Source organism: Pipistrellus hanaki (assembly GCF_964339955.1).
Source record: "Pipistrellus hanaki genome assembly, chromosome: 8".
Taxonomy (NCBI): Eukaryota; Metazoa; Chordata; class Mammalia; order Chiroptera; family Vespertilionidae; genus Pipistrellus; species Pipistrellus hanaki.
The window spans coordinates 85,190,265-85,216,067 of NC_140510.1; the positions used below are offsets into that span (position 1 = coordinate 85,190,265).

The 25,803-nt window shown below is 63.7% G+C and overlaps 1 protein-coding gene across 2 annotated transcripts; it reads right to left on the minus strand.

The window, feature by feature from the left end:
* Positions 1-1,573: 1,573 nt before the first annotated feature.
* MFSD6 (major facilitator superfamily domain containing 6) lies at positions 1,574-25,347 on the minus strand. Of its 2 annotated transcripts, none has more exons than XM_084893119.1 (7): positions 25,127-25,347; positions 17,678-19,292; positions 11,930-12,027; positions 5,935-6,096; positions 5,276-5,374; positions 4,558-4,838; positions 1,574-2,985 (listed from the first exon to the last, which is right to left on the minus strand). In XM_084893119.1, exons 2-7 carry the CDS (start codon positions 19,246-19,248, stop codon positions 2,791-2,793), a joined length of 2,406 nt encoding a protein of 801 aa, XP_084749245.1. In that variant the 5' UTR covers positions 19,249-19,292; positions 25,127-25,347; the 3' UTR covers positions 1,574-2,790. The 2 variants fall into 2 exon arrangements, with proteins under 2 accessions (XP_084749245.1, XP_084749246.1); XM_084893120.1 differs by lacking the exon at positions 1,574-2,985 and adding an exon at positions 3,178-3,454.
* Between the last annotated feature and the right edge of the window lie 456 nt (positions 25,348-25,803).

The window sequence follows — 25,803 nt, forward strand, 5'->3', positions numbered from 1 at the left end:
TTCAGGAGGTGAGAACAGATGATGGGTCCCGTCAGCACACCGAACCACGTGGACGAAGCACACCCCGAGGGGACGGGCAGAACGGAGGAGGATCTGCCGTTACCCTGCGTGACTGGCCCCGAGGTGGGGTGCAGGCCGTTCAGTGGGGGGAGGGCCAGCGGGGAGAGGGCCTGTGCGGGGCGTGTGGGCGCGGGGCAGCAGAAGCCGCAGGGAGGGGTATGTTCAGGCAGCGCCAGGAGCCGGCTGGGATGACACTGGCGAGCTGGCCGGTGGCTGTGCCCCTGGCGGTGACCCAGGACCCTGACGCCATTGCCCCGAAGAAGACCCTGCTCGCAGCAGCCGGCCCGTGTGGCCTGCCCAGGCTGGGGCCCCGGCAGCCGTGGAGCGGTGGAGGACAGACGGCTGAACCCACTGGACCAGCAGACCCCCTCTCAGAAGGCAGACCTACAGGGTCAGACACGTGGGTGAGCAGAAAGGAAAAGGCTGCCGACACATGCCAGTGTCACCCCACAGCATGTGACGCACCCCCACCCCGTGTGACCGGCGCTCTCCTCCGGTGCCCACACCTTTTTGCTGCTTCTGTGCGAGCTGTGTACCGTGGTGTGTGACAATCGCAGCCTCCCCGTGACAGTCACAGCCTCGCCCACGTGTGACCGCCTGCGCCTTCCCGTGTGTGATCATCTGCGGCCCCCCCGCGGACCCGCGGCCTCGCTGTTGTGGGTGACAGCACGTGTTTGCTCTGACCCGTGTGTGCTCCCGATGGGCCACGGGAGGTGAGGGATGAGGGTGTGCTCACCAGGAGAGACCTAGGAGGTGCCTCCCGCGGGGCAGCTGCTCCTGCTGCTCCTTGTAATAACTGGGGGGGAGTGAGGAGGGGGACCTGTTGGTTTGGCTCAGTGGATAGAGCATCGGTCTGTGGACTGAAAGGCCCCAGGCTCGATTCTGGTCAAGGGCATGAACCTTGGTTGCGGGCACATCCCCAGTAGGGGGTGTGCAGGAGGCAGCTGATGGATGTTTCTCTCTGTCCCTCTCCCTTCCTCTCTGTAAAAACCAATAAAGTATATTTAAAAAGTAAATTTACATGTCACCTAGGGGCAGGGCGGCACAGGGCGCACAGACCACGGGGCGGGGTTTGCTCCGGGCGGAGGCCACGGCTCCCACAGGCCATGGCCGCTCTGACTCACTCCAGGGGAAGCACTCCGGGGCGTGGCCATCGTGGCCCTTTAGGAAATGTTTAAAACGGTGTTTATTTTTATCCCGGCAGAGCAGCTGCACTCGCACACAGCGGCTCCCCAGGGCACACACAGGAGGGTGAGCACACACACACACACACACACACACTCACGGGGCTCCCCAGCGCACACAGGAGGGTGAGCACACACACACACTGGGCTCCCCAGCGCACACAGGAGGGTGAGCACACACACACACTGGGCTCCCCAGCGCACACACAGGAGGGTGAGCACACACACACACACACACACACTCACGGGGCTCCCCAGCGCACACACAGGAGGGTGAGCACACACACACACACGGGGCTCCCCAGCGCACACCGGGAGGGTGAGCACAGACACGACCAGGCAGTAAGGAGGCAGCGGCTCGGTGCCCTCCGGGCGAGGCTGGCCCGCGGGCGCCTTTATTTCCGTGGTCACGAAAGCACAATAAATACATCGGTTTGGGAAGGTCACTTAGATGCGGCGCGGTAACTTATGGTACAGTACGTCTCGGTTCGAGTGCAAAGATAACCGTCTGCTTCACTCCACTTCTCTCCCTTATTATTACTCTGTAAGCTGCGTTTTGTGGGGCCGGACACCCACGGGTGGAGTCCCCTCTCCCGACGCAGTGCTGGCGGACGCAGAGGTCATGGACCGAGTGACAGGCCCAGGGGTCAGTGAGTGGCCCTTCCTGACCGTCCTTCCCTTTCCTCCTCCTCTGCGCCCCCACAGCGACTGCCCACGTGGGGCTGGCCCCCATCCCCCAGGGCCCCCTTCCCCGGCTCCCCGGCTCCCCGGCTCCCCTGGTAGCAGCGAGCGTGGTCCCGACGGCAGTGGGGTCTCCACAGCAGCAAACCCGTAGCCAAGTCCAGTGTCTGACTGTCCCTCCACCAAGTGCAAACCCGCCCACCACATACCGTTACCCGTGGCCCCCAGGCACTTACAGCAAATCCTGCTATTTGGAAACAGTGCTGCTGCTTAAGGAAACCCTCAGGAAGGCAGCGCTGAGAACACCGCCCCCGGCCGGGCCTGGGCCTCCGGACGGTGCATGTGGCCGGGCCCCTGGCCTCGGCCCAGGACGCGGTGTGTGTGTGTGTGTGTGTGTGTGTGTGTGTGTTTGGGATGTGCCCGGCTCCGGCCGAGGCCCACGGAGAGGACGGCCTGTGGACGCTCTGCGCAGGGGCCCGCTGCTTCCCTGGCAGACAACGCCCCTGCCGAGCTCGGAGGGGCCTCGAGGCCGCGTCTGAGGACGCCCTTCCTCCTCTTGGACGTACAGACGCTGCGGCTGCTCCCGCCCGCTGGGTGCTCCCGTCGCACAGGTTCTAACGGGCGCTCTTCCGGAGACAGCGCGGCGGGCTCCTCGGCTGCGCTGGGAACCCCGCAACCGGGATAGTGACAGCGCCCGAGCGGCCCTCCGCCCGCCGCCCCTCCGCCCGCCGCCCCAGCCGCTGGGGGGACGTGTGCCGCAGCCACAGGGTGTCCACGCTGGCGGCAGGTGCTCGGAGCGGGCGGTGCGAGGCTCGGGGCGTGTGCCGGGGCCGAGGCCGGTCCATGCAGGGGGGGCGGGCAGCCCTCAGGGGCCCCCGGCGGCGGGCAGGGCCTGCGCGCCCCCACCCTCCTCCGCTGGCGGGAGGGCGCCGGGCGGGGCGGGGCTGCTCTGCGGCGGCGGGGACGGCGGGGACGGCGGGGACGGCGGGCTGGCGGGGTCATCGCGGGGGCCGGGCTGGGCTCCGGCGGCGGGAGAGGCTCCCCGGTTCTCACTGGTCCCCTGGGAGGAGAAGAACGGAGGCGGCTCAGTGCCAGCCCAGCAGCCCAGCGCCGTCCACACGCCTCCCGGGAGGTCAGGCCGGGAGGCCAGGCCGGGAGGTCAGCCGGGAGGTCAGGCCGGGAGGTCAGGCCGGGAGGTCAGCCGGGAGGCCAGGCCGGGAGGTCAGCCGGGAGGTCAGGCCGGGAGGTCAGGCCGGGAGGTCAGGCCGGGAGGCCAGGCCGGGAGGTCAGGCCGGAGGTCAGGCCGGGAGGTCAGGCCGGGAGGTCAGCCGGGAGGTCAGCCGGGAGGTCAGCCGGGAGGTCAGCCGGGAGGCCAGGCCGGGAGGTCAGCCGGGAGGCCAGGCCGGGAGGTCAGCCGGGAGGCCAGGCCGGGAGGTCAGCCGGGAGGTCAGGCCGGAGGCCTCCGGGACCGCGCGGGCCGGGGGAGGGCGGAGAGAGGGCTTACCTTTTGTCTCTTTTCCCGCGGGCATCTGCCAGAGCCGCATGAAAAACACAAACACCGTGAGCGACGGGACCGTGGGCGAAGGCCCGTCACCGCCGCCGCCCGCACCGCCAGCGCCAGGGGCAGCTGAGCACCCAGCGGCGGGCCAGAGCCCTCAGTGACCCGCGTCACCGACTGCCACCCACTCCATCAGGAGAGACAGCCTCTCAGCCAGAACGGAGGCCCCGCAGCACACCTCCCCCGCTCATGTCTGCGCGCCCACAGCGCTTAGTGTGGCCACTGCTCCCCGGACCCCGCCTGCTCCTCAGCCGGCCCACGGCATCGGGACTGCACACCCATCGACGCCGAGAGCTTAACCAAAATCAGAAGGCGTGTTCCAGCTCCAGTGGCACAGCCTCTGCCTGCACCTCCACTGCGCACCTGCCATGGGCACTGAGCCACCGGACCTTCTGCACCCGCCACGGGCACTGAGCCAGCCGGACCTCCCGCACCTGCCACTGAGCCACCGGACCTCCCGCACCTGCCACTGAGCCACCCGGACCTCCCGCACCTGCCACGGGCACTGAGCCAGCCGGACCTCCCGCACCTGCCACTGAGCCACCCGGACCTCCCGCACCTGCCATGGGCACTGAGCCACCCGGACCTTCTGCACCCACCACGGGCACTGAGCCACCGGACCTCCCGCACCTGCCACTGAGCCTCCCCGGACCTCCCGCACCTGCCACTGAGCCACCCGGACCTCCCGCACCTGCCACTGAGCCACCGGACCTCCCGCACCTGCCACTGAGCCTCCCGGACCTCCCGCACCTGCCACGGGGCACTGAGCCACCCGGACCTCCCGCACCTGCCACTGAGCCTCCCGGACCTCCCGCACCTGCCACTGAGCCACCCGGACCTCCCGCACCTGCCACGGAGCCACCCGGACCTCCCGCACCTGCCACTGAGCCTCCCGGACCTCCCGCAGATTCAAACCCGCAGCCGCACAGCTGACAGAGGCCTGCCCGGGGAGGAGGCCGGCAGAGGAGGGAAGCCTGCCCGGGGAGGAGGCCGCAGGGAGGAGGGGAGGAGGCCGGCAGGGAGGAGCCTGCCCGGGGAAGGGACTGGCAGGGGAGGAGGGGCTGGGGGCGCTACCTGCAGAGGCTGGACCTCGGAGGCGGGGCTCTCCCGGGCCAGCCGCATCATCTCCTTGACCTGGCAGAGGGCGTAGACGAAGGTCACCCAGGGGGAGGCGCTCACGCCCCAGGCCGGCTTGCTGGCGTCCTCCTGCTCCTCCTGGTGCCGGGTCTTCCTGGGCGGCAGGCGCGGCTCCGCCCGCGGCAGCGCGTCCTCCGGCTGCTGCTGCACCAGGTCGATGGTCGCTATGGGGACGGGGCTGGACGGGACCGGGATCCTCTCCGCCAGCATGGTCTTGTCTGGAGAGAGAGCCAGCTGGAATCAGCGCGTCCTCGAACAGACAGGACACGAGCGGACGACCCTCGCCCCCGACCCCCGACCCCGCCACGTGGCGGCAGCATCAGCGCTGTGTCCCAGGGGCTCCTCGGCGGACTCGCTGCAGAGCTGTGAGTGTGACCCCTGCGGGCACCTGTATTGGCACTGAGTGGACCAGCTCGTACTGGTCTTTCTCCCTAAGTTTACATCAAAGAGCAGAGGAGACTCATCTTCTGGGGCCGCCTCGCAGGGCGCCATCGACCTCAATGTCTACGTGTTTATGAAACGTCCTGTTCGTCCACCTCAGCTCTCACATCTGGGCGCTCCGGGGAGACCCAGTCCCGGCCACTCCCCCCCGGGCTCCGGGGCCGTGAGGCTCCGTGGCTGCACCCTGTGGCCCAGGACAGCACGGGCAGCCTACCGTCCTCCTCGTCCGGCACGGCCAGCCACTGGATCAGGGCGAAGAGCAGCAGGATCACCAGGCAGCTCATGCCGATGCCCCGGAAGGTGGCCGCGGCCCCTGTGGAAACAGCGAGCTCTAGGGGGCCCAGGGCCGGCAGGCAGCCCTTCCCCAGACTCAGCGCTCCCAAGCTCAGGCCAAGGCGGCAGGGCCTGGGATGAACAGGCCACAGCGTCATAGAGTGGGACACACGCGGCCCGGGGGGTGTCAGGGGGTGTCAGGAGGCTCAGAGGGCCCAGGGAGTATCAGGGTGTCAGGGGGCCCAGGGGACGTGAGGGGGCCCAGGGGGGCATCAGGGGGCCCAGGGGGGTGTCAGGGGGCCCAGGGAGTATCGGGGTGTCAGGGGGCATGAGGGGGCCCAGGGGGGGCGTCAGGAGACCCAAGGGGGGTGTCAGGGGGCCCAGGGAGTATCGGGGTTCCAGAGCACCCAGGGGGCATGAGGGGGCCCGGGGGCATCAGGAGGCCCAGGGGGGTGTCAGGGGGCCCAGGGGAGCATCAGGAGGCCCAGGGGTATCAGGGGGCCCAGGAGAGGCCGTGACACAGAGGCTGCCCCTGCCGCCCTCGGGAGCAGCTGGGCTCACGGAGGGTCCCTGAGAAGGGGGGGAGGGAGGCGCTCTCACCGAAGTAGTTGACCAGCACGCCGCCGACCATGGCCCCGCAGCCGCGGCCCAGGCCCAGGTGCAGGCCCTGCAGGATGCCCTGGGCCGACGTGCGCAGCTCGGGGGGCACCGCCGCGCTCAGGTAGGAGATGCAGGCCGCCCAGATGGCCGCGTGCGTCACGCCTGGGGACACACACACACACACACACACACAATAACATAGTAAATTCATACAGACTCGGTGCCCTCGGGGGAGCAGCCACCTCGTGCTCTCCTCGCTGTGATGGGAGTGCCCTCGGGGCTGGGCCCGTCCTGCTCTCCGCTGTGATGGGAGTGCCCTCGGGGCTGGGCCCCGTCCTGCTCTCCGCTGTGATGGGAGTGCCCTCGGTGCTCGTGGACGTGGGCCGCGGTGCTGGTCCTTCGTGCCCGCGCCCTCCCCTCAGCGCCAGAGCCTCCGCCCTGCAGGGTGCCCCGCACACCCTCCCTCTGAGGCTAGCACTCCAGGCACCGGGACAGGCTCCGTTACCCGCCGGCGGGAGCACTGGCTCTGCCCGCCGGCGGGGGCACTGGGTCTGCCCGCCCGGCAGGGGGCACTGGCTCTGCCCGCCCGGCGGGGGCACTGGGGTGTAGCCACCTTCCGGCTGCTGCCGAGAGCACAGCTGCTCTGAACCCTGGGTGCACATGTCTGTCTGAGTCCCCGCTGCCCAGTCCGGGGGTGTGAGAGGATAGGGAGGAGAGAGAGGATGGGAGGAGAGAGGATGGGAGGAGAGAGAGGACGGGGAGGAGAGAGAGGACGGGGAGGAGAGAGAGGATGGGAGGAGAGAGAGGATAGGGAGGAGAGAGAGGATGGGAGGAGAGAGGATGGGAGGAGAGAGGATGGGAGGAGAGAGGATGGGAGGAGAGAGAGGATGGGAGGAGAGAGAGGACGGGGAGGAGAGAGGATGGGAGGAGAGAGAGGATGGGGAGGAGAGAGAGGATGGGAGGAGAGAGGATGGGAGGAGAGAGGATGGGAGGAGAGAGAGGATAGGGAGGAGAGAGAGGATGGGAGGAGAGAGAGGACGGGGAGGAGAGAGAGGATGGGAGGAGAGAGAGGACGGGGAGGAGAGAGAGGATGGGGAGGAGAGAGAGGACGGGGAGGAGAGAGAGGATGGGAGGAGAGAGAGGACTGGAGGAGGGAGAGGACGAGGAGGAGAGAGAGGACGGGGAGGAGAGAGGATGGGGAGGAGAGAGAGGACTGGAGGAGGGAGAGGACGGGGAGGAGAGAGAGGACTGGAGGAGGGAGAGGACGGGGAGGAGAGAGAGGACTGGAGGAGGGAGAGGACGGGGAGGAGAGAGAGGACTGGAGGAGGGAGAGGATGGGGAGGAGAGAGAGGACTGGAGGAGGGAGAGGACGAGGAGGAGAGAGAGGATGGGAGGAGAGAGAGGTCGCGCCCAGAAGCGGAGTCACTAGGTCCTGTGGGTAATGATCTGTTTGACCGGCTAACAGCCATGGTGTTCTGAATGTGAGTGAAAAGGTCACCGCTTGCATCTACAGCTCATGGCGTACCAGTGGCTAGAACTCGTACCGCCGTCACCGCCCGCGTCCACCCCGGAAGGCCCGAGCCGGCTCCCCTCGCCCTCGCAGCCGGCTTACTGTCCACGTTGTTTATAACCTCAGCTGGGCGGGGCAGCTCGGGGAGGGTGTCTCGGGGTTTGGATTTGCTTTCTCCAGTGACTGGTGGGCACCTCTCCTTTTCCCTTTTGGTTTGTCGCCCGTTTGTGCATCTTCCTCGGAGAAAGGGCTGTTCAGACCTCTGCTCGCTGGTTTAGACGGGGGTCAGGTAGGTTTGGGTTTGGGGTTTTCTTGCTGTTGAGCTGTAGGAGCTCTTTCTATATTTTGGTATCGGGCACCTATATGGGCATTAAGGTTATTTCCATGTTTTTCATTATAATTAGCAGCACGCTGAACCCTGCTGGAGATACAGCTTTTTACGTATCTTAGATTATGTCCGGGCCTGGCATTCTACAGGCGGGGTTCGCTAACAAAGGGACGCAGCCAGTCTTACGCGTTTTTAACATACAATTCCCATCTGTTCCCATTCACAATGCCTCATCGCAGGCTTTGCTATGGCGGCGCCATCTGCTGGGAGGGAGGGGAACAGAGGTGACTGGTGTGTGTGTGTGTGTGGTGGGGGGGGTTGGTCGTCATTCTGATGCAGAGCCGCTCACACTGTGCGGAGTGACTGCAGCGGAACGCTGCTGTAAACGTGATGAAGGCAGTAACGGGCTCACAGGCGGGAGGGCTGAGAGGTCGGGGTTCTGGCGGGCTGAGCCACCGACGTGCTCCCGGAAAAGCAGTCCGAGTGCAGGTGCTGCCCTCCGAGACTCAGCCTGCGCTGTGGGAAGCTGAACGGAGGGATTCATATAAACCAAGACTTAATCCGACATTAGCCTGCTCCTGGACTGACCTCCTTCCTCCTGAAAACAACCACCCCTGGACGGAACATGAGAGCTAACTGTCCCCAGGAGACTGGACCTCAGCCGCAAGGACAGTGGCTGTGAGGAGGGGCAGGGGGGCCCCGCTTACTGCCTGGGGAGGGTGTGAAGGCTTCAGGCAGGGAGGAGCCCCGGGTTGAGGAGGTGGAGTGGACAGTCTGGGGGCCCAAGGCAGCTGGAGGTCCAGAGGTGAGGACCAGGGAGGAGAGAGGACGGGGAGGAGAGAGAGGACGGGGAGGAGAGAGAGGACAGGGAGGAGAGAGAGGACGGGGAGGAGAGAGGATGGGGAGGAGAGAGAGGACGGGGAGGAGAGAGAGGATGGGAGGAAAGAGAGGCTGGGGAGGAGAGAGAGGATGGGAGGAGAGAGAGGCTGGGGAGGAGAGAGAGGACCGGGAGGAGAGAGAGGACGGGGAGGAGAGAGAGGACTGGAGGAGGGAGAGGACGGGGAGGAGAGAGGATCAGGGAGGACAGAGAGGACCAGGGAGGAGAGAGAGGACGGGGAGGAAACCTGCAGGAGTTGCCCTCAAGCATTCCAGAGCACCGATCAGCAGAGCAGGTGCAGACACAGGCAAAGCTGGGAAAGAGCCGAGAGCCTCTCAGCACAGCGCTCGGCCGGAGCCCGGCTGGGAACAGTACCGGCCCCACCGGCCAGACGGGAAAAACTCGATTCCTGGGCGGATGGGCGGGTGGGTATGGAACATGGGGTGACGGTGACGACAGAACCCGCCCTGGTCGAACACGCTCCACCTCCTGACCTCCAGCAGCCAGCCAGACCGAAGGGCCCCGTTCCCAGACCAAGCCCAGCGCAGGGCACAGACACCGGCGGCTGCGGGGGAGGCCACAGGGCCGGCGCCCCGGCCCGGCCCGGCCCCTCACTCGGTCACGGGGACCAAGCACCGCCTGCCCCTCCTCGGCCCGCCCGCCCCTGTGAACAGAACATACACCAGCTTCCCTCCGCTGACGTATGCTCCTGGCGTCACTTCGACGAGGTTACTTTTTAACCAGGAACACGGGCTAGCCGGTGAAGGTAGCATGCGCGCTTATTTAGTTTCCACAGAAGTCAAATAAAATATTTGCTTTGCCGGGCGGAACAGACTGCAGCCTCTCCGAACGGAGCAGTGCCTGCCTGGGATCTTAGCTATAAGAGCTGGCACCGTGATATTATTATTATAAATGTTATTAGATGCTGTCAGCGCCATTTCTTTTCAGATACATATATATATATATGTGTGTGTTTTGTTTTTTTTTTTCATTAACACTAAGGAAAAAACTCAGCAACATGCCGAGAACTAAAATGAACTTATTCAAAAGTTTACTGAGATTCAGCAGTAACCTCCAACATAGGTTTTGAAATCATGTCTTAAAGATGAATCATTAGCCCTGGCTAGTTTGCCTCAGTGGATAGAGCGTTGGCCTCTGGACTGAAGTGTCCCAGGTTCGATTCCGGTCAAGGGCTTGTGCCTTGGTTGCGGGCACATCCTCAGTAGGGGGTGTGCAGGAGTCAGCTGATGGATGTTTCTCTCTCATCGATGTTTCTAACTATCCCTCTCTCTTCCTCTCTGTAAAAAAAAAAAAATCAATAAAATATATTTTTTAAAAAGAACGATGAATCATTGAACTCCTGAACCCTCACCAAATGGTTGCAAAGACTGTCGGATGGCTCCGCCTTTGTATCTGTGTCGGCAGCCAAGCACAGGGTGGACGCACAGAGAGAGATGGACCTATGCATTTATGTGACCCCAAAATAACACGTATGTTGTTGCTCTATTTTTAGGTCAGGTGTAATTTTAGCAGCTCTTCTCTTAAGTGGGAAGGCTTGGGCACACGCAAACTCTCCCAATGATAGGGTGTCCACCGTTCTTTTCTAAATCTCAGGGTTTCCCAAAACGTGGAGTCTGCTGAGGTCAGAAAGCCGGGGGTGGCCTCGTGAGGCTCTCTGCAGCTCCTCGGAGGGTGAGCGGTGGGCAGACGGGAAGGCTGCTCTGGCTGGGCTTCCTTTTGCTCTCTGGGGCGGATCAGATAAGCGCAGAGCACCCTGGAGAGCAGCTCGGGCAGTCACAGGGGAGGGCAGGAAGGCCTCCGGTGAAAAAGGCTCTTCCGAAAGCCGAGGAACGGGAGCCGCTCGGCCCGTCCGCCCCAGCACTGCCCGGGCGGCCGAGGACGCAGCCTCACGGTCACGGACGTGGGAGGGTCCACATCGCTTCCTGGGAAAGAGACTGGCAACACGAAGCAGTGCTCCGAGGGGCCTGGCGGTCGCATCCCCTTAGCACACACAGGCGGCGGCAGACGCGTGGCTCTCGCTCTTCCCCGGGAGCAGGCACCCTCCCGGTGATCGTGTTAATAACCGGAACTCCTGCCCGTGCTTTCCCTCCAGTCTGTCTGCTCCTCTGCTTTTGAAAGGGTGCGAAAGCCCCCGGAAATCTAAAAACCCTCCCCGTCCTCCCACGGGTGAGCCAGCACGGGAGTCCGGACAGCTGTGCTCCCCGGAACAGCTCCTCTGAGGCCTGGGGGGGACGCAGGCCATCAGCTTTACTTTCCTGCGAGAACTGGGGGAGGGGTGGACGGTTCTCCTCCCTTTGATGACATAGTGGCGCACTTAGTCGGCGGCCTGGGTGACTGTTTGCACTGGAGCCATCATTGTGTTAAATGGATCCTCACCGAGGAGGTTTTTTCCCATCGGCTTTCAGAGAGAGTGGAAGGGATGGAGAGACAGAGAGAGACGTGGATGGAGAGAGACACAGGTTGGTTGCCTCCCACATGCCCCCAACCAGGGCCGGGAGTCTGCAACCGAGGTGCATGCCCTTGACTGGAATCGAACCTGGGACCCTTCAGTCCACAGGCCAATGCTCTATCCACCGAGCCAAACCAGCTAGGGCAGCATACTGGGCAGAGGCCTGAGGGGGAGACCACAGCCTGCCGTAGCCTTAGTTATAAATCGCGAGCTATGACAAAAGTAACCGAAGCTATAAAGTAATGACCACTCATTAAGTGTCCTTACCCTTCAAACACAAACCACCAAAATCCCTACAGGACAGACCCTCTAATTTAAAAAACACTCGGATGTCCACGCCCAACCATTGTCCACAGGAGTTTATGCTCAGTTCCTCTTCCTTTGTTTAACCTCAGGGTGTGGGTCCGATCCAGCTCTGCCTGGCTCCGCCCAGGCGGCCGGCCTGCGGAGGGACTGAGGGGCCCGGAGGCCCCTCTTCCCTGGCACCCCCTCATTCAGACGGAGCACGGCCCCCTCCTCTGTGCAGTTCCCTCGCTGCACCGGGCGGTGCAGTGGGCAGGAAACAGCTGGGGGGAGGGGGGAGGGGAGGGGGAGAGGAGGAGGGAGGGGAGGAGGGAGGGGAGGGGGGAGGAGAGGAGGTAGGGAGGAGGGAGGGGAGGAGGGATGACAGGAGGGAGGGAGGAGGGAGGGGAGGAGGGATGAGAGGAGGGAGGGAGGGGGAGGGGAGGAGGGAGGGGGGAGGGATGGGAGGAGGGAGGGAGGGGGAGGGGAGGAGGAGGGGAGGGGAGCGGGGAGGGGGCGGACACTCACCCTGGAGCACCTCCATGGGCAGCACGGTCCAGGCGTTCTCCAGGTAGGAGATGTAGATGTAGCGGGCCGTGTTGCAGGCCAGGCCGATGTACAGAACCCTGCGGACGCAGACAGAGTCAGTGGGGCTTGGGGGGTAAGATACATTACATACTATGTTCCTTTTTTCCATCACTGACCCCATCTAGCCACCCCAGGCCTTCACCACCCTATTGTCTGTGTCCGTGGGTTATGAATATGTGCATACAAGTTCTTTAGTTGATCTCTTCCCACCCACAAGCCCCCTCTTTCCTTCTGTTCTCCCTGCCCAGCCGCCCAGCCCCCGGACCACCCTCCGGGCCCAGCCGGGGGATGAGGGCCTCAGGAGGCAGAGGGTGCTCCTGCCATAGCTGCCCTGGGCCCCCAGCTGGTCCGTAAAGGCGGCATCCTTCCTGAGCCCATCCGTGTGGGAGGGGGTGTCAGCTAGCCCGGCACCCGCCACCGGCGGTGACCGGCTTCCTTCCGGGCGGAGGGGCGCTCCGGGAGGAAGTCCTCCCCACGAGGGCGGCCGGAGGGACGGGAGCGCGGCTGTGGACGGGGCCTCGCCCAACCCCGGACACCACGCGGCTCACAGGACACGCTCAAGGGCACCCCAGCTGCCAGCCGGTGCAGCCAATAAACTGGAAATCTCGTCCTTTTTCCTCTGGGTTCCTGGTCTGTTTTTAAAGCAGGAAGCCACTTGCTGCTTCCCCCTCGCAGCCAGCACCACGAAACCACGAGTGAGAACACCACCAGCCCGGCCACGGCTGTGTGTCCCAGCACCAGGTCACACAGGCTCACAGGCTCCTCTGAACAAAACGGCCTGAGGGCGGGGACTCCTCCCTCCAGATGCTTCCCGCTTCCTGCGGGTTTTCCCAGCCTCAACGCTGCTCCTGTTCTCCAACTCAGGAGGAGGGAAACGAGGAGGTAAAAGAAAGAAACCGATGCGGCAGTCACTGGCATTTTCCTCATCTCTAGCGCTCAACCGTATTTTTACGTTAAAATCATTCCTATAAATATTGTCCTTTTCCAAACACTGGATCGGGGAGAGGAGATGGGCCGAGGCTCAGCCGGCGTGAACTGCAGGTCTGGGACAGGGGGCGGGAGAGAGAAAAATAAAATAAATAAAATAAAGTAAAATAAATAAAATAAAATAAAATAATAAAATAAATAAAATAAAATAAAAATAAAATAAAATAAAATAAATAATTAAATAAAATAATAAAATAAATAAAATAAAATAAAAATAAAATAAATAAAATAATAAAATAAAATAAAATAAATAATTAAATAAAATAATAAAATAAAATAAAATAAAATAAATAATTAAATAAAATAATAAAATAAATAAAATAAAAATAAAATAAAATAAAATTAAATAAATAATTAAAATAAAAAAATAAAATAAAATAAAAGGGCTGGGGTGGGGATGGGATGGGACACGGGTAAGGGACTGAGTGAGCCAGGACTGGGAAGGCCGGGGTCAGACTCTGTGGATGTGATGTTCTCTGAACTTGTCTATCTGAGGGGGAGTCTGTGTCTCGGTCCTCTGTGATAAAAACCCGCTCCACACACTCGCTAACGACCCACCCGCCAGGGCCCGCCTGGGACACACACAAGCAGAAGAGCCCAGGGAAACTCATGCACAACCCACACAGTCACGCACGCCCGTGTCTCCTCCGCCGGGGCCACGCCAGCCTGCGGGAGCTCACCCAGCCTCCCGGGACCGGCGCGCCCGCACGGCCACCGGGAGCGGCCACCGGCCTCCTCCCCCTCGGCCTGCCGGGAGTCCTCCCGGGACAGGCCCCACCCCCGGGCCTCCCAGCGGCCCCCAGCCCCCCGGCTCCTCCCCGCTGCCCTCGGGCTGGTCACGCAGCACACGCTGGGGGGCGGGGACGGGCGGTGTCCGTTTATCTGGGCACTTAGAGGAGCTGAGAACTCAGTGCGTCCGCGGCAACAAGGTCTAACATAGTCTCCAGTCAGCCGATAAGCGGCGAGGCAGAACTTTCCAGAAGAGCCGTTCTCCCGAAAGGGCGCTTCTCCCCTGGCCACGGGGGTCACGGGCGGGATGGCTCTCCCGGGGGCCGTTCACGGCGGGCGTCTGGGCCCCTGACCCCTGCGTGCCGATGCCGGTCTCTGAAACGACGGAAACCGCCCCAACACCCACACGCCTGCTGCTGAGCGCCTCGGGCACCGCTCAGAGCATGCTTCCTGCTCGGGTGGCATAGAGCGTGTGTGTGTGTGTGTGTGTGTGTGTGTGTGTGTGTGTCTCTGTGTGTGTGTGTGTGTGTCTGTGTGTGTGTGTGTCTCTGTGTGTGTGTCTCTCTGTGTGTTTGTGTCTGTGCGTGTGTGTCTGTCTGTGCGTGTGTGTGTGTGTCTGTGCGTGTGTGTGTGTATGCGTGTGTCTGTGTGTTTGTCTGTGTCTGTGTGTGTGTCTGTGTCTGTGTGTGTGTGTCTGTGTGTGTGTGTGTGTGTGTATCTGTGTGTCTGTGTCTCTGTGTGTGTGTGTGTCTGTGTGTGTGTGTGTGTGTATCTGTGTGTGTCTGTGTCTGTGTGTGTGTGTCTGTGTCTGTGTGTGTGTGTGTGTGTGTATCTGTGTGTCTGTGTCTCTGTGTGTGTGTGTGTCTGTGTGTGTGTGTGTATCTGTGTGTGTCTGTGTCTGTGTGTGTGTGTATCTGTGTGTGTGTGTCTGTGTCTGTGTGTGTGTGTCTGTGTCTGTGTGTGTCTGTGTGTGTGTGTATCTGTGTGTGTCTGTGTCTGTGTGTGTGTATCTGTGTGTGTCTGTGTGTGTATCTGTGTCTCTGTGTGTGTGTGTCTGTGTCTGTGTGTGTGTATCTGTGTGTGTCTGTGTCTGTGTGTGTGTGTCTGTGTGTGTGTGTGTGTGTGTGTGTGTGTGTGATCTAGAGCTGGGAGGTGCAGAGAACAAATGACAGCTTCCAGCTCTAGTTCATAATTCTCCTACTTTTGAGACTCTACAGCTTATTACTGATGAGAGTCTATCTGAAGCAGCTCTCCATGGCTTTCCCTCCGCACAGGAATATGAGCGTCCCTGCAGGCCGTGGGGAAGGCACAGAAAAACAAATCCACCCACAGACGGCACGCCGGAGGATCTGAACGATATATCAACAGCGTCCTAAAGGATCGGGAGGAAATCGCAAACGGGCCAGGATGCTTTTTGAGGGGAATGTTAGTGACAGCACAGGCATTCTAACTTGGCCGCCGTAACAATACCAACTCCTGGTACTGCACCAAGTCCCTGTGTTTCCATCCAGTTCCAGGGGGCTTGCAGTTATGATCAACATCGTAGATTGGAAGACTGACAAACGGAAAAAAACAGGAACTGAGCCCTTGCTCTGCCAGGCACTGTCTGCACAATGGCCGTGCTCTCTCTCCAGCCCGCACAGAAGCCCGGGGCGGGCACCGGAGGCTCCCCATGCACAGAGCACAGAGCAGACCGTGTCCGCTGCCCCGGCCACAGGCCGCGCAGAGCCAGGGGCCGGCCGGCAGCCTGACCGCCCGCGGTGAGCACCGGGCACAGCCCAGGAGCACCTCCCCGGGAGGGACGGCCCTCGCCTCTCCCCCTCTCCCCGTCTCTGTCCTCTCCCCCTCTCCCCGTCTCTGTCCTCTCCCCGTCTCCCCGTCACCGCCTGCTCTCCCTCGCCGCTGGGCCCGGCACGGCGAGCGGCCCGCAGACGACCCCTGGTGTCCACCTGGGGGCGCTCGCTCCACGCAGACACACAGGCCACGTTTCCACGTCTCCACGAGCCCAGGAGTGTGGGCGTCGGCGTGGAAACAACCGGGCTGACCTCAGCCCCTCTCCTCCGGCGGCACCTGCTCCCGATCGCACCGTGTCCCCGGGCGAGCCCGTGCCCGCCCGCCCTCTCCGTAAGCTCCAGGCCCACGGTCCTGAGCTCTGCCAGACGTTCCAGACCGACGGTCCCACTTCAGCCACACACACCAGCGCTGCAGGCGAGGGCTCCCCGGGCTGATGCTCCTTCTGCGTCTTCTCTTGGGGCCAGAGGAGCCCATGCTGACGCCTGGCGGTCTCTACCTCACGTTCTGCACCCAGACCCTCTGCCAGGCTCACCTTCCCAGTCCCCCCCTTCCCTCGGCTTCTGTGTCATGTGTCTCCCCCCCCTCCCCCCACCCCCCCCCCGTAGCTCAGGCCAGGCCTTCACTCGGGGGCCCCACGCACTGCAGTTAAGTGCAAACACGTGGAACCCACAGCCTCCCTGCTCTGCGCCCGGCGAGGGCCCCTCCTGCCCAGGACGGAGTACGAGACCTCCGTCCCGCACCCCCTGGCCTCAGCCCCCGTTCCCGCCCTCCCCTCCTCCAGGTCCTTCCACCGGGACCCTCTTACCTAAATCCTCCCGCCCGCCCTGAACACACATGCGGGTGTGGATTTTCATAGCACAGGCAGCACGGCTCCCTCAGAGCGTGTACAACGAGTAACCTCCGCTCACTATGAGACGAAGTCTTTCCGCCGTTCTATGGAGGTGGAAGTGTGTAAGGAAGAAACCGTATTCCCTTAAGAACAGGAGGAGGGCTGGCCCCGGAGAGAGCCGGGGACCTGGGTCTGGGCGCCGCCCACAGGGCCGGGCTCTGCTCAGTGACAACGCGGGTCAGAGGTCTGAGAAAGACGGGCCGGGGCACAGCCGCCCAGAGCGAAACAAACCAGACGCGGAAAAGAAAACGTGCAGCTGTGTGGGGGAAGGATAGTTCTAGGCTGAAACTTTACAGGACATTCTCTCCAGCGGGGCACAGGGAATGAGAAGGAGAGAGCTCAGCGTTTCTCGTGTCCGCGTCTGTGTGTCCGTCCTGACTCCACACAGGATGGCAGGTGCGGACCGGCCTGCACAGGCCGCCTCTTCTGTCCCGGCCACTGCCGGGGCCGGGGCCGTGCGCCTTCCCTGAGGCCAGCCGGGCCCGCAGAGCCGCCATCGGCTCGCCACCTGCAGACCGGCCGGGGAGAAACACCGCAGAGAGCCGGCGTTCCGGCTTTTGGCTAAAAGGACTCCCTTGAACATTTTAGGCAGGAAGGGGATGGTTAAGTGTCCCATGTGTTCGCAGCAGATAAAACAAACGCATGTCACAATCAGGAAGCTCTGATAAGACGTGTTCTCCTCCGTGAACCGCAGGAAGTGGGGGCCGCCCACAGGCTGCAGAACGAGGGGAGCAGACCTCTGCGCACGGGGTGGTCGAGGTCTGTGTGTGGGCGGGGCGAGTGGCCCAGTCCCTGAGGGCTGCGGAGACAGGGCCCTCTCACCCCTCCCGCCCCCTCCGCTGTGCCGCCCTGGGGGGCCCGGAGGCCCCGGGGTGACAGGCCCTGCCTGTGGGTCTCAGAGAATCCCGTGAGGCTCCTTCCTCCCTCTCGCTTCTTTTTTAAAGAGAAAGCCACAGCCGAAACCGGTGTGGCTCAGTGGATAGAGCGTCGGTCTGCAGATCGAAAGGTCCCAGGTTCGATTCCGGTCAAGGGCATGTACATTGGTTGTAAGCACATCCCTGGTGGTGTGCAGGAGGCAGCTGGTCGATGTTTCTCTCTCATCATCGATGTTCCTAACTCTCTATCCCTCTCTATTCCTCTCTGTGGAAAATATATATATATACACACACACACACACACATATATATTAGAGAGAGAGAGAGAGAGAGAAAGCCCCGCTCCCACCCCACACAGACGATCGCCCCGTCCACGGGGGCCATGGGGCCACGGGGCCACGGGAAGGCTCCTACCTGATGTGGCCGATGAGCTCGATGAGCTTGTGGCTGAAGAAGTAGGCCGTCAGCTCGGACACGTGGCTGAGCACGGAGCACACGCCGAAGAGCGTGGTGGTGCCGTTGAGGTCCTCCAGGTGCCAGTAGAGGAAGGTGAACACGAAGCCGTAGCCGAAGCCCATGAACCAGGCCACGAAGAGCACGGAGCCGTACTGCACGCTGCACAGCAGGCGCAGCAGGTCCCAGAAGCTGGCGGCCCGCGCGGGGCCGGCGGCCGGCACCTCCTGCGCGGACTCCGTGGGGCTGCCGCGCTCCGCCGGGCCCTCGGCCTCCTTGCCGCGGCCCTCCGCGCCCCGGAGGTGGCCGTAGCGGAAGCGGAACTGGGTGGCCACGGCCAGGGCCAGGGTCATGAGGACCCCGAACACGATGAACACCACCTGGTAGTTGCGGTTCTCGGGCGGCCGGCAGCCCTCGCCGTGGACCAGCACCCCGACGTGGGTGTAGTCGATGCCGATACCCACGGACAGCATGGCCAGGCCCCAGCCCAGCGAGCCCCACATGCGCTGCAGCCCGTAGCGGTCCCGGTGCCGGCCCAGGTACTGCAGCGTCACCGTGTCCACGATGGTGACAGACGAGGCGCTGAAGAACTCGCCGACGATCACCACCACCAGGATCACCAGGAAGATGGCCTCCACCTCCTGCTGGTCGTACACCAGCGCGGCCTGGTCGGAGGGCGGGGCCCTGGGGGTCGTGGCCGTGGCGGTCGTGGCCGCGGTGGTGGCCGTGGCGGGCGCGGTGGTCGTGGTGGTCTCCCCGGTGACCGTCCCCGGGGCGGCGGGGGCTCCCGTGCTCGGGATCAAGGCTGAGTCCCGGCCGAGGTCTGTGACGCCGGCCGTGTGCGGCGGCAGGGCGGGCGGGCCGGTCCCGGGGGCGGCCGCGGGGGAGGCGGGCCGGCCCGTGGCCGGGACGCCGGGCCCGCCGGCAGGGGTCGGGGGCAGGTCTCTCCTCCCCCGCGGCCTGGGGGGCGGCGTCTCGGCGGGGACGAGGGAGGCGTTGGCGGGCGGGAGGGCGGGCGGGTGGCTGGCGTTGGCGGGGCGCGCGGTGGGGGGCGTCTTCGGCACACACCGCAGCGTGGCGGGCCGGACGAAGCCGATGCCCAGGTTGAAGAGGACCCAGCACAGGAGGGAGAAGAGGAGGACCACCTTGCCCTTCCTGAAGCGGTCGGCCACCACGCCCCAGAAGGGGGCGCTGCAGAACTCGATGAAGTAGCGGATGCCCACCAGCAGCCCGCTCTGGCTGGGCGACATGCCCAGCTGCTTGTAGTACACGGGCAGCAGCGGGTACAGCGAGCCGTAGGCGGCGTAGAAGAAGAAGTAGAAGACCTTGGAGACCAGGAGGTCGTTGCTGACCTTCACGCAGTGCCGCTCGATCCAGTCCGCCTCCTCCGCCTCCTCCTCGGCGGGGGCGGCCTCCGTGGCCGGGGGCTCCTGCCCCCGGGACGCGCCGTGGAAGGGGTCGGCGAGCACGTACTTGCGCTTCTGCTCCTCCTCGTCATCCGTGAGGATGGCCACCTTGTCGTCGGCCGCCATGGCGCGTCGCGTCCGAGGGCCGCTTCACCACGGGGACTGCGGGTCTGCGGGGGGAGACGGGAGGACGGCTTAGCGAGGACACCGATACGTGTGAGCACAGAGCCCCGTCGTGCTGGATGCCCGGCGAGGGGGTCAGACACCAGCCGGGGGGACCGGGAGTGCTTCTCCCCACGGGCCCCCTGCGGCCGTGTGACACCGGCTCCAAGAAGCTGTCAGACATCACGTGTTCTTCCTGGCCACCGACCGGCTCATCGCCTCTGCCGGGACAGGCTGACAGCTCAGGCTCGTGCGGATCTGCTCACGGATTCCTACCCAAAACGCCCAGACGACAGGGATTGTGTCTAAACCACAAGGGGAACCGAAAACAAATGGTATTCACTATAGTTTCTGGGTCTCACTGCTCCAGCATAACCACCGGACGGGGAAGTCCAGGACAGTTAGGAAGTCAAGGTGGCCATAGCCGTTCCGTTTCCAGAGAAAAACAGAGCGAAGCTCCCGATTCCAGCCGCATGAAGGAGAAGCACTGGCACGGGACTGGGTGCTGAGCCCTCGGAGGACACGGGTGAGGCAGCAGCGCCTGAGGCCGAGGTCACACGCGCTCTGCAGACACGCGCTCAGCGATGGCCGCTTAAGAAAGTAAAAACCAGAGATGAAATCTTGAAAGCAGCGGAACAGGAGTGACAGCTCACCAACGGGGGAAAACAACCCCAAACCCACGAGTTCTCATTGGAAACCTCGGCGCCAGAAGGGAGGGGTCGACATTGCTTACGTGCTGAGAGGAAAGAACTGTCCATCCAGAACCCCACATTCAGAGAAAAAGCCCAAAAGCAGAACGCTACAGAACCATGTTCCTTACAAATAGAGATTCAAATGTCCCTGGCAAAATATTAGAAAAGAATATTTAGAAATAGATAACAAGAACTGTATGCAGTGACCGAGATGGGTCTACTCAAGGTGCAGTATTTGAAGACCACCATATCAGGATGCTGAGGAGAAGAGAATGGGGTCCCCTCCACCGACAAAATTAAGAAGTCATTCATGGAAAGTTCCAGAAAAGCAGGAATGGAGGCGACCCTCACATTCCTGGCGAGACCTTAGATAGCATTGCACCCGGTGGGTTAAGACTGAGTGCTGCCAAAACCGGTGTGGCTCAGTGGATAGAGCGTCAGCCTGTGGACTAAAGGGTCCCTGGTTCGATTCTGGTCAAGAGCATGCACCTTGGTTGCGGGCACATCCCCAGTAGGGGGTGTGCAGGAGGCAGCTGATGATGTTTCTAGCTCTCTATCCCTCTCCCTTCCTCTCCGTAAAAATAAATAAATAAATAAATAAATAAATAAAATATTAAAAAAAAGACGGAGTGCTCTTTCTCTCCACAGTGAACAGCGCAAGCCTGTCTGTCCTCACCACTCTTATGCAACGTGGTGCTGACGTCCCTGCCAGTGCTATCAGGAAAGAGAAATCACGCTGATCCAAAGGGAAGAGAGAAACTGGCTTTACTTGAAATGACTGTCTATGGAGGAATTCCCAGGAAATCTCCAGAACCTTCTAGAACCAGTGAGTTCAACAAGGTCACAGGATACAAGACAAACATAGAAAATGTCAGCTGTGCTTCTGCCTACCGGCAATGAACACCGGACACCAACCTTTAAAACAGAATCCCACTTACACCTGCTGAAAGAATGAGCGAAACGTCAGCAGAGCCCACAGGACTGCGTGCTGAAAACTGCAAAATGCTGGTAAAGGAAACCGAGGTCTCAGTAAAGGGAGAGACACGTCATGTTCAATGCTCCTCATGAGGGTTCGACACAATCCCTATAACATCCCAGCACGGTTTTCTTGCAGATGCAGATAAGATTGTTTGAAAATGTATGTGCAAACAATTGTGAAAAAGTAGCTTTATTATAAGCTACACAGAGATCCAGACCGTGTGATATTGGCAGGACAGACACACGTATCACTGGGACAGAGAGAGAACAGGGATAAATCCCACAAACGTTCCCGGCTGCCTCTGACAAAGATGCAAATACAACTCAATGGAACAAAGGTGCCTTTTCAACAAACGGTGCTGAAGAAACTAGACCTCAATGGGCCAAAATCACACACCCACCAACCTAAGACTCGCACTTTATACAAATATATACTTTACACTAACTCCACATGGGTCATGGGTTCAAATGCAAAACCACAGAACTTCTAGGGGGGGAAATGGGACAAAGTCTCCTGCTCTCATGCTGGGCAGGAGGGTTGATGGTGGTCGTGGCCTCAGGCTTTCTCAGGAACGCCCTGGGCCTCGCTGGGCGAGTGTCCTGGGGTTCCCTGGCACCCGAGTTTACCAACAGTGCTCGTGAATTCACATCCACGTCCACAGGACGCCCACAGCAGAGGCAGGAAGGACTGGTGCGATAGGGAGGCTGGGCCGTGGCTCTGCCCCTTGAGAGGCTGGGCCGTGGCTCTGCCCCTTGAGAGGGTGGGCCGTGGCTTTGGCCCTTGAGAGGCTGGGCCGTGGCTCTGCCCCCAAGAGGCTGTCTATCTGCCCTCGTGTGCCCCTTAACCTGGTCCCTCGTGGCCTGAGCAGCTGGGAGGGTGAATCCTCCACAGGCTCGGGGACCTGCCCCGTGTGCGGGCTCGGAGGCCTCTGGGCGCCCTCCTGCTGGCCCCTGGCCGCTGGGCACTGAGCGGGGGGGCCCGGGCCTCCCCGCCCGCAGGGCACCGATTTCCCCACCCGGGACCCACAAATCAGGCCACTTCCTCCTCCCAGTTCTCCTTTTAGCCGGAGCCGCCGGTCCCCGCCGCCCTGACCCAGCGTCCCTGTCCTCCTCCCCTCAGCCCCATCCTCAGCCCCCGCCTCCGAGCCCGTGTCCTCCGTCACCGGCCATCACCGCTCTCCCCCCATCCCAGGCGCAGAAGCAGCCGCCTGGCTTCCAGCTTCCCTCCCACACTCCCATCGCACCCCCTCCGCCCCTCACAGCGCCCCATTACCACCCCACAGCGCCATGTGCAGAGGGGGGAGGCCTAGAGCACAGCACTGGGCAGGCTTGTGGGTGCCGGGGAGGGGGGGTGCCGGGGTGGGGTTGGGGTGTGGGTGCTGAGGTAGGGGTGTGGGTGCTGGGGTGGGGGTGGGGGTGTGGGTGCTGAGGTAGGGGTGTGGGTGCCGGCGTGGGGTGGGTGCCGGGCTGGGGGTGCTGTGTGCTGTGCAGAGCAGAATTAAGCCCACAGCTGCCCCCTCTCGGCTGCCCGCTCACACAGCTTGGGGGGCGCTCAGTGTGTTTACTGGTTGGGGTGCGGCCGGGCTTCTGTCTGGGGCTCGGCACCAGGACGTCGTCGTCTCAGCAAACAGCTCCGCTGGTTCCCGAAGCCCTGGCACTGGCTGAGCGCAGGCCCGTCTGCCAGGGGAGCCGGGCCCCGAGCCTCGGCCGGAGCCTTGCACACTGTCCGGGCGCAGCCAGAGCGGCCCCGCGGCCCCCGCCTCCACGTGCAGGCCCGCCGCCGCCAACGCCGCCCGCTGCTGCAATGACACTGAGACCGCACCCCGTGGGATGTTCTGGAGGCCGGCGGGAGGGGGTCTCCGCCGCACATGTGGCTGCACCCGGGGCACACGTCTGCCGCTGCGGGAGCCGCTGCCGGGCCGGGAGGCCGGCTCGTCTGCCCAGGGGAGTCCCGCCCGGCTCTGCCCAGGGGCTGCGCCGCCCTCCGGGGTGCAGAGAAGCTGGTGGGCACGGAGCTGGCACTGCCCGCCGCCCAGCACAGCAGGCCTGGCAGCAGTGGGGGACCGTGGGGGACAGCGGGTGCGGGTGCTGTGTGCGGGGACAGCGGGTGCGGGTGCTGTGTGCGGGGACAGCGGGTGCGGGTGCTGTGTGCGGGGACAGCGGGTGCGGGTGCTGTGTGCGGGGACAGCGGGTGCGGGTGCTGTGTGTGTGTAAGCGTGGCATCCACCAGTCTCCCCCGGGCTCTCCTTCTCCAATGGCCTGTCTTGCTTTTGCCTGACTCTGACCACAGCGCAGACACCCCACCTCACCGCTTCTGCTTTCCCCGCGGTTGCGACACCAGAGGCTGCCGGCCAGAGCCAGAGGGCGGAGAGCCTGACTAGGCACCTTCGGTGTGCTCGCTCCCACACTGGCCTCCACCTGAAGGAGCGGTCACAGGGAAACACACGTACATTCGTGTCTATGCTTCCTACAAGCGGATCTACAGACCCACGTCAGCCTGGGACACCGGACGTGGAGGGGAGCTCACCGTCAAAGACAGGAAGCCAGGCCGGGCCTGGAGGTGGCGCGGCTCGATGGCCCTGAGAGCAGGGGCGGCGTGGGGGACCCCTGGGCTCCGGGCCAGAACCCGGCCTCCAATCAAACCCCTCCCCGATGGCGGGGTTTGTGCAAGTTCCTTCCTGCGAGCTTCCCGGCAGTGTCTACACTGGAAATCAGTGCTGAGGAGTGCCGTCCGCAGAGCGGCTCACCCCGGGCCTGGTAACCGGCTAACCAACTGACCCGCAAGCCTTCCTCCTGTTTGCCTTGGCTTAGCCTGCCTCGTGCTTTATTGTCGCCCGATTTGTGCGGACACACCAGGGGCCATCAGCGTAATGACTGTGAACATGCTTAACCGCTTCATTCCTGAGCTGCCACCCTCTCTCCTCCTGCTGGCCAGCAGCCGGCCTCTGCCAGCCGTGAGGCACACACACCGCCTGACGCCCGCTGGTGACGGCAGCCACAGCCACAGCTGACCTTCCCCAGGAGGAGGCCTCTGTCCCCCTTCCCTGGCCAGCGGCCTCAGTGATGCCCCCAGCTGGCCAGCGGCCTCAGTGACGCCCCCAGCTGGCCAGCGGCCTCAGTGACGCCCCCCAGCTGGCCAGGTGCCCTGTCCCAGGAGGGGATGCTCTGCAGACAGGATCTACCAAATGTGCGTCTGCTCTCACCACATGTTGACGGTCCATTCCGTTGTCGCTCCCCCCCCCCCCACTCATCCATCCTGGAGGCTGAGGTCCACCTGGGTTAGACTTCCTCAGCGTCCCACACGTCCAGACGCTGAGGGGGCAGGCAGGGCGCTGGGCAGACAGCTGTCTGCCAGCTGGGCCCAGCCTCGGCTCTCTGATCCGGTTCCCGGCCGGGCAGGGCGGTCTGTCTGTCCCGGCAGCTGTGAGGCGGGCATTAGCATGTCGGGGACAGGAAGTGCCGTGGCTGCCGGGTGTGTGTGGGAGAGGCCCATGCGCCGTGGGCCAGCCTGGGCGAGGGCACCTGTGCCCGAGGGAGGCTGCTCTGGGGCCCCCACCCTGTCCGGACAGGGACGCCCCACCCTCTCGGGGCTCCGACGCAGGCCAGCTGGGAGCACAGGTGGGCACCGCTGCGGGCGGCATGGGGAGGGAGAGGTGTTGTTATTATCATCATCATCATCATCGTCGTCGTCGTCGTCGTCGTCGTCGTCATGACTCTAGTTATTCCCGGGCAGCAGGTGCTGTCAGTTTCCTCCTGGCACACAGCGGCCTCCCGGCCCCGCTGCCAGGCCCCGCCGCCCCCTTCGGGGTGTTTACCGGCCGGGCCCGGGGACGAGGCCTCCGGTAACACCCCGGACCGCGGCCCAGCCCTCTCCTCCGCCCGCGGGCCTTTGTCTGCGCGCCGGCTCCTCCGGTTCCGCTCCCGGAAGTGCTCCCGCCCGGGCGGTGCGGGTGCGGGCGGTGCGGGCCGAGCCCCGGCGGGAGGATGACAGCGCCCCGGGGAGGGAGGAGGGGCGGAGGGAGCGGCCGATGGAGGGACCGCAGCTCCGCGCGGCCGGGCCTGCCTCCCCTCGGCCCCTGCGGCCCCTCGGCCCCTCGGCCAGCAGGTGCCCGCCCGCGGGGAGGGAGAGGCCCGGCGGTCCCGGAGGCGGCGCCCCCCTCCGGCGGACTCACCTGCTGCGGGCGGGCCGGGCGGCGGGGCGCGCGGGGCGGGGGGCCCCCGGGCGGCCGGCGGGGTCGGGGTGCGGGCGGCGCGCACCATGTCCTGCCGCGGCTCCGGGCGGGCGGGGCGGGCTGCGGCCCAGGCTGGCCCGGCGCCGCCGCTCCTCCTCCTCCTCCTCCTGCTGCTGCTCCTGCTGCTGCTGCTGCTCCCGCTCCTCCGGGGCCTCCTCCCCCGCCCGGCGGCAGGTGCGCGCTCCGCCCCCGCGGCCGTCAGCGCCGCCCGGCCGCCCCGCCCCGGCCGCTGGGAGCCCCGAGGGGGCGGAGCGGCCCGCCCTGGGCCCGGGAGGAGGCGGAGGGGCCGGGGAGCAGCCGCGGGGACGGCCGGGTCCCGGCTGGTCCGGGACGCGCTGCCCGCGCTGGGTCCCCGCCTGCAGCGGCCAGGCGGGCGGCGGGGCGTTGGGGGGCGGAGAGGCGGGCGGCGGGGCGTTGGGGGGCGGACGGCGGGGCGTTGGGGGGCGGACAGCGGGGCGTTGGGGGGCGGACAGCGGGGCGTTGGGGGCGGACAGCGGGGCGTTGGGGGCGGACAGCGGGGCGTTGGGGGGCGGACAGCGGGGCGTTGGGAGGCGGACAGCGGGGCGTTGGGGGGCGGAGAGGCGGGCAGCGGGGCGTTGGGGGGCGGACAGCGGGGC

Coding starts and splice junctions, on each gene's coding strand:
- MFSD6 (XM_084893119.1), bottom strand. CDS start 19,248: ATGGCGGCCGACGACAAGGTGGCCATCCTCACGGATGACGAGGAGGAG. Junction 12,028..17,677: donor GAGCTCATCGGCCACATCAG/GTAGGAGCCTTC, acceptor CTGCGTCCGCAG/GGTTCTGTACATCGGCCTGG. Junction 2,986..4,557: donor CCGAGGTCCAGCCTCTGCAG/GTAGCGCCCCCA, acceptor TTCTCCTCCCAG/GGGACCAGTGAGAACCGGGG.